At 44.0% G+C, this 13,502-nt stretch overlaps 1 protein-coding gene across 1 annotated transcript in view; it reads right to left on the bottom strand.

Moving 5' to 3' along the window:
* Positions 1 to 13,243, bottom strand: part of Ints4 (integrator complex subunit 4) — a 111,325-nt gene extending 98,082 nt beyond the window's left edge. The window contains exons 1-3 of the mRNA XM_045146198.1: positions 13,109 to 13,243; positions 9,673 to 9,867; positions 3,562 to 3,679 (exon numbers count right to left, since the gene is read on the bottom strand). Coding sequence (XP_045002133.1) covers positions 3,562 to 3,679; positions 9,673 to 9,867; positions 13,109 to 13,162 — 367 coding nt within the window. The 5' untranslated portion in view covers positions 13,163 to 13,243. The remainder of the gene's footprint in view (positions 1 to 3,561; positions 3,680 to 9,672; positions 9,868 to 13,108) is intronic.
* Positions 13,244 to 13,502: the final 259 nt, after the last annotated feature.

Genomic DNA, 13,502 nt, shown 5'->3' with positions numbered 1-13,502 from the left:
TGGAACAACCTTGAACTCTTAATCCTCTTAATTCCACCTTTCAAGTGATGGAATTTAACCCAGCTCCACCTCTGACTTTCAAACCTCTTGTTCAGCCATTCCAGATCCCTCCAGTTAGCACAGGTTTCACTCTTGGCTCCATTCCTATTGTACCCTGAGCATACAACCTTTGAAACGTGTTTTGTATCATTATGCATGAGCAACAGGCACTACAGTAGCATTTTATACATACACCTTCACAGCACCTCTTCCAGTGCTTGCGTGTAGTTACAGCCCATATACATCTGCTGAACTAAAATGAAAATCTCTTAGCAGAGCATGGATCACACACTGAGAATTCAAAGTGCGTACTGGGCTGATGACTAGAAGCCTCTTAACCTATATCTGTGGAGTCCACACATATCAGGCTGACTTAAACAGCCACTTTAATTTGCCAGAGTCACATTCTCAGCTATAAAATAGGTTTAAACTAGGTGATCTCAGGCTGAGTAGACAGCCCAGCAGTTAAAGGTGCATGCTTGTGAAGTCTGCCAGCCTGGTTGGATTCTCTAGTGCCCACGTAAAGACAGATGCACAATGTGGTGCATGCTTCAGGAAACCTAATCAAAAACCTATGGCTGATACATTGTTACTAGAAAATTTTCAGTGCCAGAGGTGGGATACCTTCCAGTGAGTTGTTGGCCAGGGAGATCACTGATACCCCAAAAACATTATAGGCCATTGCCAAGGCCCTTGGTTTCCCAACAGGAATAGATGGTAAGACCCTATTGCTGAAAACTCCACATACTTGGGCTGCCAGGCCGATGAGAAATCCTGCTGGAGCTGAGCTGAAAACCTCCTCCATGTAGACCAGCTTACAGAAAGCTAGTAAAAGCTATGTTGCATACAGATCAAGGGGAGAGAGAGAAATTACCAGTGGAGATACTTAACAGTGGACACTGTAAGCCTTGAATTTAGCCAGCCAGGCCAAATGAGCCAATGGGTGCAATAGTGGCATGTCTGTTATGGGGGAAACCAACTGCTCTCTAATTGGACTGGATGCCCATTCCACAGGAGGAAATACATCCCTGTGTGTGGCACACTCTTCTCTTGCTGTTGCCCACCTGATGTTGACCAGGAGGTAATGTCCACCCTCTCTGCTCATGCCATCTTTTTCCCTGCCATCATAGAGCTTCTCTCTTGAGTTGTAAGCCCCCCTTTTTTTTCCAAGAAGCTACTCTTGGTTGGGTGATTTCTACCAGCCATGCAAACCTGACTGTGACAACACCCATAAGCCCATCCCCAACAATACACTGTAGTCATGAGCCCTAGCAGTGTAATAACTGCTGCTGTCTGGCTATATGTATATACTATTCTCACTAAACTGCCCAGTAAGCACTTATCTTATTGTTCATACTCATATATTAATGCTACTCTCACTTTTTTTCTCACTAGAGAAGCTTCTCATTTCAGATGGCAGTGACTTTGGGATGATCAGAAGGCACCTTGGTGCTGAGAAGTGACAGAGGAGTGCTCAGCACTGAAATATCTCTATCACACTTTCCAAGGCTCAGGGGCCATTGCAGAAGAGATGGTGGAAAGAATGTAAAAACCAAAGGACTCCTTACAATGTGCTTCTCCAGACACAAAATGGCCTGGATATCCATGACCTCGCAATACCTGGCACTACCTACACAAGACCATCATAATAGGAGAAAAAGACAATGACATCAAAATAAAACAGAGACTGACTGAGAGGAGGAGGGCATGTGATGGAGAGTTTCAGAGGGGAAAGTCGGGAAAGGAAGGGAATGACCATGGGTTATTGTCTATAATCATGGAAGTTAATCCCAGCACTCAGGAGGCGAAGGAGAATTGCCAAGATTTCGAGGCCACTCTGAGACTACATAGTGAGTTCCAGATCAGCCAGGGCCAGAGTGATAACCTACCTCAAAAAACAAACAAACAAACAAACAAACAAAAACAAGTAAAATTAGGTTGGAGAGATAGCTTAGCAGTTAAGGCATTTGTCTGCAAAGCGAAAGGATCTTGGTTCAATTATCCAGGACCCATGTAAGCCAGATGCACATGGCGGCACATGCATCTGGAGTTTGTTTGCAGTAGCTGGAGGCCCTGGCATGCCCGTTCTCTATCCCCCCCTCTCTACCTCTTTCTCTCTCTAATATAACTAAAATATACTTAAAAAAAAAAAAAAAAGTAAATTTGGGCTGGAGAGATGGCTTAACAGTTAAGGTTTTTGCCTGCGAAACCAAAGGACCCAGCTTTGATTCTCCAGGACCCATGTAAGCAGTTGCACAAGGGGTGCATGTCTAGTTTGTTTGTGGGTGGCTGGAGGCCCTGGCATGCCCATTGTCTATCACCCTCTTTTTTTTCTCTCTCAAAAATATTTTTTTAAAACTTAAAATAATAAAAATAGAGGATAGGGGCTGGAGAGATGGCTCAATGATTAAAGGCACTTGCTGGCAAAGCCTAACAGCCAGGGTTCAATTCCCCAGTACCCACATAAAGCCAGATACACAAAGCGGCACATGAGTAGAGCGTTCGTTTGCAGCAACAAGAGCCTTTGGAATCCACACTATCTCTGCTCATAAATAAATAAATAAATATTTTTTTTAAGGTGGGAGCTAGGGAAATGGTTCAGTCAATGAAGTGCTTGCTGCAGAGTTCAGATCCCAAACACCCATGTAAAAGCTGAGCAGTACAGCACATTCCTATAAAGCCAACACTGGAAAGGCAGAAACTGGAGGAGTCTCTAGGGCTTCCTAGATGCACACATATGTACCCACATGCACAGAAACACATGCCATGCACACACAAAAATAAATAAGTAGGGCTGCAGAGATGGCTTAGTGGTTAAGATGCTTGTCTGCAAAGTCTAAGGACCCAGGTTCAATTCCCCAGTACCCACATAAGCCAGACACAAAAGGTGGCACATGCATCTGGAATTCTTCTGCAGTACTAGAGGCCCTGGCATGCCCATTCTCTCCCTCTCTATCTATCTCTATCTGCCTCTTTCTCTCCATCTCAAAAACACAAGTAAGTAAATAGATAAATAAATTAAATATTTAAGCTAGATGTGGTGACTCTCGCCTCTAATCCCAGCACTAGGGAGGCAGAGGTACGATTGCTGTGAGTTTGAGGGTACCCTGAGATAGTGAATTCTAGGTCAGCCTGGGCCAGAGTGACCTTACCTCAAAAAAACAAACAAACAAAAAAAATTAAATAAATAAATAATAAAATATTTTAAAACAAAACAAGGGCTAGGGAGATGGTTTGGTAGTTAAGTTGCTTGCCTGCGAAGCCTAAGAATCCAGGTTTGATTACCCAGAACCCACGTAACCCAGATGCACGCACACAAGGTCACGCATGCACAAAAGGTGGTGCGTGCATATGGAGTTTGACTGCAGTGGCTACAGGCTCTGGAGCACCAATTCTCTCTCCCTCATAAAAATAAAGAAAGAAATAAAAATGAACAATCCTATTTAATAACAACCAGCAAAAAACTTGACATAAATTCTATACAAAAGGAGCTAAAGAATTCTGCTTTTATGTTGCACTTACTTTCATTCTGCAGTATATTAATGGCATCATCAATAATGCAGTCTGGTGAGAATCCTGCCGTCTTTGATAATAAACCCAACAATGATGCAATTTTCAACCTCACAGACGGATCATTTTCCTGGAACAAAAGAAGCAACTGTCATCTTCATGCTCTGCTCTTAGCCAACCAAACAACAGGAGCATAGGAAACTGACATCCCAAAGAAGATTCAAGGTCCAAGTATTCTAGGATGTGGGGGTTTGATTCAGAGTGGTGGTTTGATTCAGGTATCCCCCATAAACTTAGGTATTCTGAATGCAAGGCTCCGAGCTGAAGGAGATTTAGGAGTTAACGCCTCCTGGAAGCAGTGTATGGTTGGGGGTGGGCTTATGGATGTTACAGCCAGTGGCCCCATGCCAGTGTTTGGCACACTCTCCTGTTGTTGTCCATCTGATGTTGGTCAGTGGGTGATGTCAACCCTCTGCTCATGCCATTGTTTTCCCGGCCATCGTGGAGCTTCCCCTTCAAGCCTGTAAACCAAAATAAACCTCTTTTTCCCCACAAGCTGCTCTTGGTTGGGTGATTTCTACCAGCAATGCGAACTGGACTGCAACAGTAAAGCTTCATTTCTGAGAAATGTATGTACTTCAAGAGAAAGAGCTTTTCTTAGTCAGTATGTTACACTCAAATAGTACACAGTTGATGTGAATTGTTATGCTTCTGTGATGTCATTAAACATCTAACCAAACATGTTCATTTGGAAGTAAAGGCTGGAGAGATGGCTTAGTGGTTAAGGTGTTTGCCTGCAAAGCCTAAGGACCCAGGCTCAATTCCCCAGGATCCATGTAAGCCAGATGCACAAGGAGGCACATGTGTCTGGAGTTCATTTGCAGTGGCTAGAAGCCCTGGCATGCCCATTCTCTGCCCCCCACCACCACCAATTCTCTCTCTAATAAATAAGTAGACAAATATTTCAAAAAAAATTTAAATAAAATATGTCCACTATGCAGTCATGTTAGACATGAGTCATGGCCAACACTTCTAGCAATGAACCCCCAACATGGCTGTGGGACCACTGCTCTTGGAGCCCCTAGAAGGTGGGAGCTTCAGCAACCAGGGTTATCAGTAGGAACAATCTTTCTCTCTACTGACTTGTTTGGATCATCAGATCCTGTTAGAAGATTGGCACAGGGAAGGACAACTAAGTATAGATCATGCCTGGGACCCTACTACAAGAGAGAACGAGAAATGAGCTATCTGTTCATTTTAGCTTCAATAGTGAGAGGTTATCTCTCACAAGCACCAAGATTATTGTGGTGTTAAGAAATATCTTCCCAGCTGGAGAGATGGCACTGTGTTTAAGGCCCTTGCCTGCAAAACCTAACAACCTGAGTTCAATTCCCCAGTACTGACATAAAAGCCAGATGCACAAGGTGGCACAGGCATCTGCAGTTCGCTTGCAGTGACTGGAGACCCTGGTGCACATATCATCATTCTCATTCTCTCTGTCTGATAAAAAATATAAAATATTTTTAAATGTACTGCACACATGTAAAAAAAAAACTAACAAAAAAGGGAAAAATAGTAAATAAATAAATAAAATGGTTAGGCGCTAGAGGTAGAGCATATACAGAAAAAGATAGTAAATTTTGCCAGGCATGGAAGTACATGTTATTAATTCCATGTTCAAGAAGCTGAGGGCAGGTCTGGAGAGATGGTTTAGTGGTTGAGGCATTTGCCTGAAAAGCCAAAGGACCCAGATTCAATTCTCAGGACCCATGTAGGCCCGATGCACAAGGTGGCACATGTGTCCACAATTTGTTTGCAGTGGCTGAAGACCCGTGGGTGCCCATTCTCTCTCTTCTTCTATCTCTCCCCCAAATAAATAAAAATAAAATAAAGAAGCTGAGGGCAGGGCTGGAGAGATGGCTCAGTAGTTAAGGCACTTGCTTACAAGACCTGAAAACCAAGGTTCGACCCACATGAAATCAGATAAACAAAGTGGCACATGTGTCTGTGGTTTGTTTGCAGGGGCAAGAGACCTTGGCATGCCCATACTCACTCTCACACTCTCTCCTTATAAATAAATAAATAAGTAAATAAAATGAAGCTGAGGCAGGAGGATCTCTAGTTAAGAGGACAGCCTGAGCAACATTGTGAAACTCTATCTCAAAAAACCAAGGCTGCAGCCAAGCCAAATGAACCAACGGGTACAATAGTGGCATGTCTGTTATGGGGAAAGCCAACCACTCTCAATTATGACTGGAGATTCACTCTGTAGGAGGGAATACATTCCTGATACTGAAAACCTACAACAGGGGTAGTCATGAATTCTAGGGGTGTAATGTCTGCTGCTGTCTGGCTACATGTATATACTGTGCTCACCAAACTGCCTGGTAAGCACTTCTCTTACTGTTCATACCAACATATTAATGCTACTGTCACTTTTGGTTAGAGAACCTTCTCTTTTCAGATGGCAGTGACCTTGGGATGACTCAGAAGGCACAACGGTGCTGAGAAGAAGTGACAGAGGAGTGCTCAACACTGCAATATCTCTATCACACTTTCCAAGGCTCAGGGTCCATTGCAGAAAAGGTGGCAGAGAAAAACCAAGAGCCACAGGGTAGGACTTCTTACCACGTGCTCCTTCAGACACAAAATGGCCTGGATATGTATGACCTTGCAGCACCTGACACTACCTACACAAGACCATCATAAGAGAAGGAAAAGATCATGACATCAAAATAAAGGAGAGATTGATTGAGGAGGAAGGAATATAATGGAGAGTAGAGTTTCAAAGGGGAAAGTGGGAAGAGGGAGGGATTCACCATGGGTTATTGTCTACAATTATGGAAGTTGTCAATAAAAAAAAAATTAAATAAGGGGCTGGAGAGATGGCTTAGTGGTTAAGCACTTGCCTGTGAAGCCTAAGGACCCTGGTTCAAGGCTCAGCTCCCCAGGACCCATATTAGCCAGATGCACAAGGGGGTGCACACATCTGGAGTTTGTATGCAGTGGCTGAAGGCCCTGGCACACCCATTCTCTCTATTTGCCTTTTTCTCTCTGTCTGTCGCTCTCATATAAATAACAATGAACAAAAATAATTTTTAAAAAATTAAGGAAAAACAAAAAACAAGGCCACCAGGCATGGTGGCACACACTTTTAGTCCCAGCACTTGGGAGGCAGGGGTAGGAAGATCACTGAGTTCAAGGCCAGCCTAGAGCTACAGAGTTCCAGGTCAGCCTGGGCTAGACTAAGACTCTACCTTGAAAAAAAAAAAAAAACAAGGCTTAGGATATAACTTGGTGGTAGAATACTTGCTTCACATGCACAAGGTCTGAGTTCAACCCACAGTATCACAAAAAGAGGAGAAGGGGAGAAAAAGAAAGGAAAAGGAAGAAGGAAGGGAGGAAGGAAAGAATAAAGAGGGGAAAAAAAGACCCTACAGGGCTGGAGAGATTGCTTAGTGGTTAAGGCATTTCTGTGGGAAGCCTATGGACCCATATTCTCCCCTCCAGTCCCACATAAACTAGATGCACAAAAGTGAGGCAAACACAAGGTTGCACTTACCCACTAGGTGGCGCAAGTGTCTGAAGTTCTATTACAGTGCCTGAGGCCCTGGCACAGCAATTCTCTCTCTGTATCAAAAAAAAGACCCTATAACCAGGCATGGTAGTGTACACCTGGAATCCCAGAAATCTGGAAGATAAGGCAGGCAGATCTTGAGTTTGAGGCTATAAATCAAGATTTCTGAAGGAGAGAAAAAGGCTATCTCATTTTAAAAATATAGTGACAAAAAAAAAAATTCTAGGGCTGGAGAGATGGCTTAGCGGTTAAGCGCTTGCCTGTGAAGCCTAAGGACCCCGGTTCGAGGCTCGGTTCCCCAGGTCCCACGTTAGCCAGATGCACAAGGGGGTGCACATGTCTGGAGTTCGTTTGCAGAGGCTGGAAGCCCTGGCACACCCATTCTCTCTCTCTCCCTCTATCTGTCTTTCTCTCTGTGTCTGTCGCTCTCAAATAAATAAATAAATAATTTAAAAAAAAAAGAAAAGAGAGAGTAACTGAGAGGGGGAGAGCATATGAGGGTAAGTGGATTTGTGGAGGAGGGGAGGGAATTATCATGGTTTATTGTCTATAATTATGGAAATTGTCAATTTTTTTAAAAAAGTTACCTGATTTTAACCTATACTACAGAGCCATAGTAACAAAAACAGCATGGTACTGGCACAAAAACAGACATGTAGATCAGTGGAACAGAATAGAGGACCCAGATGTAAGCCCAAGTAGCTATAGCCACCTGATATTCGATAAAAATGCCAAAAATACTCATTGGAGAAGAGACAGCCTCTTCAGCAAATGGTGTTTTGAAAACTGGATAAATATCTGCAGAAGGATGAAAATAGATTCTTCTCTCTCGCCATGCACAAGAATTAAGTCCAAATGGATTAAAGACCTTAACATCAGACCGGAAACTTTGAAACTGCTAGAGGAAAAAGTAGGGGAAACCCTTCAACATATTGGTCTTGGCAAAGACTTTCTGAATACAACCCCAATTGCTCAGGCAATAAAACCACAGATTAACCACTGGGACCTAATGAAATTACAAAGATTTTGCACCGCAAAGGACACAGTGAAAAAAGCAAAAAGGCAACCTACAGAATGGGAAAAAATCTTCGCCAGCTATATATCTGATAGAGGATTAATATCTAGGATATACAAAGAACTCAAAAAGTTAACTAATAAGGAATCAAACAAGCCAATCAAAAAATGGGCTAAGGAGCTAAATAGAGAGTTCTCAAAGGAAGAAATACGAATGGCATATAAGCACCTAAAACAATGTTCTACGTCACTAGTCATCAGGGAAATGCAGATTAAAACTACATTGAGATTCCATCTCACTCCTATCAGATTGGCCACCATCATGAAAACAAATGAACATAAATGTTGGCGGGGATGTGGAAAAAAAGGAACCCTTCTGCACTGCTGGTGGGAATGCAATCTGGTCCAGCCATTGTGGAAAACAGTGTGGAGGTTCCTAAAGCAGCTAGAGATTGATCTACCATATGACCCAGCTATAGCGCTCCTAGGCATATATCCAAAGGACTCATCTCATTTCCTTAGAAGTACATGCTCAACCATGTTTATTGCTGCTCAATTTATAATAGCTGGGAAATGGAACCAGCCTAGATGTCCCTCAACAGATGAGTGAATAATGAAGATGTGGTACATTTATACAATGGAGTTCTACTCAGCGGTAAAGAAAAATGAAGTTATGAAATTTGCAGAAAAATGGATGGACCTGGAAAGTATTATACTAAGTCAGGTAACCCAGGCCCAGAAAGCCAAGTGCCACATGTTCTCTCTCATATGGGGATCCTAGCTACAGGTGACTGGGCTTCTGCGTGAGAATGAAAGTACTTAGTAGCAGAGGCCAGTAAGTTGAAAAGGAGACATAAAGGGTGGAGAAAGGAAGGGAGGAGGATACTTAATAGGTTGATATTGTATATATGTAATTACAATGATTGTAATGGGGAGGTAATATGATTGAGAATGGAATTTCAAACGGGAAAGTGTGGGGGTGGGGAGGGAGGGAATTACCATGGGATATATTTTATAATCATGGAAAATGTTAATAAAAATTAAAAAAAAAAAAAAAAAAGGCTGGGTGTGGTGGCGCATGCCTTTAATCCCAGCACTTGGGAGGTAGAGGTAGGAGGATCACTATGAGTTCGAGGCCACCCTGAGACTACATAGTGAATTCCAGGTCAGCCTGATCTAAAATACCAAAAAGAAATAATAAAACAAATAAATAAAATAAGAGAGGGCTATTTCATTAGGAATGAGGGCAGGAACAGCAGAATGGTGAGTGTACTATATATTCCAGAGATGAATCTGGTTATCTGCTATGCTCGCACCATAGTCCATACGTTGAGCTCACAGTGTCTTCAGCAACATGGTGCACCCTACCATTTACCTGTCTGTCTCCACCTAGCATACCATAAGCTCTGTGCCTAGCACACAGGAGACAGCAACAAGTTTCTGAATGGATACCTTCTTGCTGATCTGCAGCATTGACCCATTCTGTACACACAATTCCTACACATCCCATCAGGTCCTCACCATCTTCTCACCTTGTAGTAATGTTCCAAGAGAATCCTCACTACTCCCTCCACACTTTCTGCCTCCACGGGCTTCCTGGCAAACTGGAGTAGGTACTGCAAAGCATCTGCTGGGGAAGTAGCTTTACACAGATCTATGTGGAGGGCAGCAGATTTACTTGGCTTTGTCAGTCGGAGTTTCTTAGTGGCAACTTCTTCCTGCTGTTGCTGTAAGACAATAAAGACATGAAACAAATTAACCGATTCATTTCATAAAAATCATTTTCCTAGCTGGGCATGGTGGCACACGCCTTTAATTCCAGCACTTGGAAGGCAGAGGTAGGAGGATTGCCATAAGTTCGAGGCCATCCTGAGACTACATAGTGAATTCCAGGTCAGCCTGGACCAGAGTGAGACCTACCTTGAAAAACCAAAAAAAAATTATTTCCCTTATATCGAATAAGATATTTAGTTAATACCTTTAAAAAGTATAGTATTGGGCTGGAGAGATGGCTTAGCGGTTAAGGCGCTTGCCAGAGTTTCCTAAGAACTCACATTCGAATCTCCAGGTCCCACATAAGCCAGATGCACAGTGACGCAAGTGCTCAACGTTGCACACGTGCACACAAGGGGTGCACATGTCTAAAGTTCATTCACAGTGGCAAAAGGCCCTGGCACACCCATTCTCTCTCTCTCTCTGCTTCTTTCTCTCTCAAAAAAAGAAAAAAAAAAAAAACACTAGGAAGACTAGAACTGGGAATACGGCTCAGCAGTTTAAAGACACTTGCAAACCTGCTGATCAAGGTTCAATTCTCTAACCACCCAAGTAAAGCAAGATGCAAAAAAAGTGGTGCAAACATCTAGCACTCACTGCAGTGGCAAGAGGATCAGACATCGCATCCCCCCCAACACACAAATGTGCATGCACACAAACATATATATAAATAAGTAATAAGTAAAATGTTTTAATCAGAACACTAATTTCCCTACAGATTATGGGCAAATGCCACAACGATGTACTCACAAAAAAGGAAATGACAATGAGGCTGGGGGAAAAAAAATAATGTCATATCACAAAGCCTTAGGAAAAGGAGGAACTGCAAAAGTCAAGACTTGTAAAATGCCAAGCATGGTGAGCCTCTGATCCCAGCGCTAAGAGGATGGAAACAAGTGGATTCTTAAAGCTTATTGCCTAGCTAGTATAGGTGAAGATTGAGTTCTAGGCTCACTGAGAGACCCTGTCTCAAAAAACAAGGTAGGGGCTGGAGAGATAGCTTAACAGTTAAGGTGCTTGCCTGTGAAACCTTAAGACCCATGTTTGACTCTCCAGCCACATGCACAAAGGTGAGATAAGCACAAGGTCACACACCCCCACTAGGTAACACAATTGTCTAGAGTTCAATTGAGGGGCTGAGGCACTGGCATGCCAATTCGCCCTCTCTCTTTTTCTAAATTAAAAAGAAAAAAATTAGGTGGATAGGCTGGAGAGATGGCTTAGCAGTTAAGGCACTTACTTGCCTGCAAAGTCATAGGATGCAGGTTCGATTTCCCAGTACCCACTTACAGCCAGATGTACAAGGTGGTGCATGCATCAGGAGTTTGTATGCAGTGGCTAGAGGCCCTGGGGTGCCAATTCTCTCTCTCTCTCTCTGTGACTGCCCTCCTCTCTGTCTCTCTCTCTCTCAAATTTTTTTTTTTTTTTTTTTTTTTTTTGGTTTTTTGAGGTAAGGTCTCACTCTGGTCCAGGCTGACCTGGAATTAACTCTGTAGTCTCAGGGTGGCCTTGAACTCACGGCAATCCTCCTACCTCTGCCTCCCGAGTGCTGGGATTAAAGGCATGCGCCACCACGCCCGGCTTTTTTTTTGGTTTTTGGCAATAGGTTTTACTCTAAACCAGGCTGACCTGGAACTCACTATGTAGTCTCAGGGTGGCCTTGAACTCACAGCAATCCTCCTACCTCTACCTCCCAAGTGCTGGGATTAAAGGTGTGTGCCACCTCTCCTGGCTTATTTAAAAAAAAAAAAAGTGGTGCTGGGCATGGTGGTGCATGCCTTTAATCCCCAGAAGTTAGAAGGCTAAGGATCACTGAGATTTCAAGGCCCAGCATGAGACTCCATATTAAATGGCTGAATGGGCTACCTCCAAAAATAATAATAATAATAGTAGTAGTAGTAGTAGTAGTAGTAGTAGTAAGGTAGAGAGCTCCTAAGGAGGACACCCAATGATGACTGACCTCTGGCCTCTACACGCATGACCATCCACACACGCACATACACAACATGCATACAAACATGCATACATACACACACCCACGCATACCACAACAAAAACACCTCTTATTGAATGAATGAATGATTTAAGAATCAGTTTCCTGCTGAATGGTACTACTCTGCAAGTTTCAGGATCTGTCTATCCACTGCCATGAATAGGGGCTGGTCAGAAACGCAGAATCTTGCCTCACTTCACCAACTTAGTGGATCGAATCTGCATTTTAACAAAATCTCCAAGTGACCTGTTATACATAGTTTGGGAAGGAAGCAGACCATGAGTGTCTCGGTATGGCCTTCTTTAGACACACCGGCCCGCTCACAGGTCTGACAGGGGTCACCTGTCTTTAGGTCCCATGTTAGCCAGATGCACAAGGGGGCGCACGCGTCTGGAGTTCATTTGCAGAGGCTGGAAGCCCTGGCGCGCCCATTCTCTCTCTCTCCCTCTATCTGTCTTTCTCTCTGTATCTGTCGCTCTCAAAATAAATTTAAAATAAAAAAAAAAAAACTCTTACGTGAGGACAGTATTTCCGCCCTTTCTAAGTGACGTGTTCAACCAATGAGGTCTATGCTTACATAGCTGGTGACTCTAGTCTGCTTTCTCTGGACTTTGAATTCTGTAAATCAGTTTTCTAGCCCCTTATTGCTTTGCATACAGCCCAACTTGTCCCTGGGAGTTGCGGGGACAGGAGTTTAGAGGGGCCCTGCTACGAACTGGTGATGTCTGTGTACCAAGACAGAAGCATCTATGTGAACAAGTGTAAAACAAGGATGCAAAATGTGACCCGATCTGACATGGTATGTGAAAGAGCAAAATGAGATAACCAAGATAGTTTTTTAAACTGTGAAACACTTCATGTTTCTTCAAAAAAAAAAAATTGTATTTGAAAAAGAAAACAGTGTGCTGGGGAATGTTCAATCAGTGGTAGAGTGCTTGCCTAGCATGCATGAGTGCCTGGGTTCGATGTCCAGAGCTGCATTTAAAGAAAGAAAAAAAAAAAAGGTCAGACTACATGGTTACTGCATAGTAGTGAACTGTGGCCTCCACGTAGCCTAACACGTCCACTAATGTGATCTCTGAGAACCCATCTGGAACTTGGTACTTGACACGGGACGGTGGCGTCTGTCTGACAAAGGTGCCTGGGGTGAGGATAACTTTCCCCACCCCGACCAGTCTGAGACCTTTCCTGTCCGAGCTTACCTGAACCACTTTAGTGAACTCCTCATACACCCGCTTTTTAAGATGCGCCGCCATGGCTGCTCGCGGGCCCTCTCAGCTTCCGTACAGAGCAGTATCCAGAGGGAGGGACGCAGCCGAAAGCCAGTCTAGCCGGAGGAATCCGCCGCAATCCCACAAGGCAACGGGGATGCCTGGATAGAGCGGCCGCCGGCTCTCGCTCGACTGCCCGGTCGCTGGGCGAGCGGATTGGCTGCCTTGCACTCCGGCGCGGGCGAATGAAAAGCCGAGCTCAGCCCCGAGGAGGCGGAGCCTGCGACGAGCGGAGAGACGCCAGGGAGGCTGCGCGGGCAACAGGGCGGAGGCGGGGCGCTGCCGAGACGGACGCACAAGCTGGAGCTGCGTCAGGCCTGGACGC

The sequence above is a fragment of the Jaculus jaculus genome, chromosome 3 (genome assembly GCF_020740685.1).
Source record: "Jaculus jaculus isolate mJacJac1 chromosome 3, mJacJac1.mat.Y.cur, whole genome shotgun sequence".
NCBI lineage: Eukaryota > Metazoa > Chordata > Mammalia > Rodentia > Dipodidae > Jaculus > Jaculus jaculus.
The sequence above is the reverse complement of the archived record's forward strand: the minus strand, read 5'-3'. Positions and strand labels throughout refer to the sequence as shown.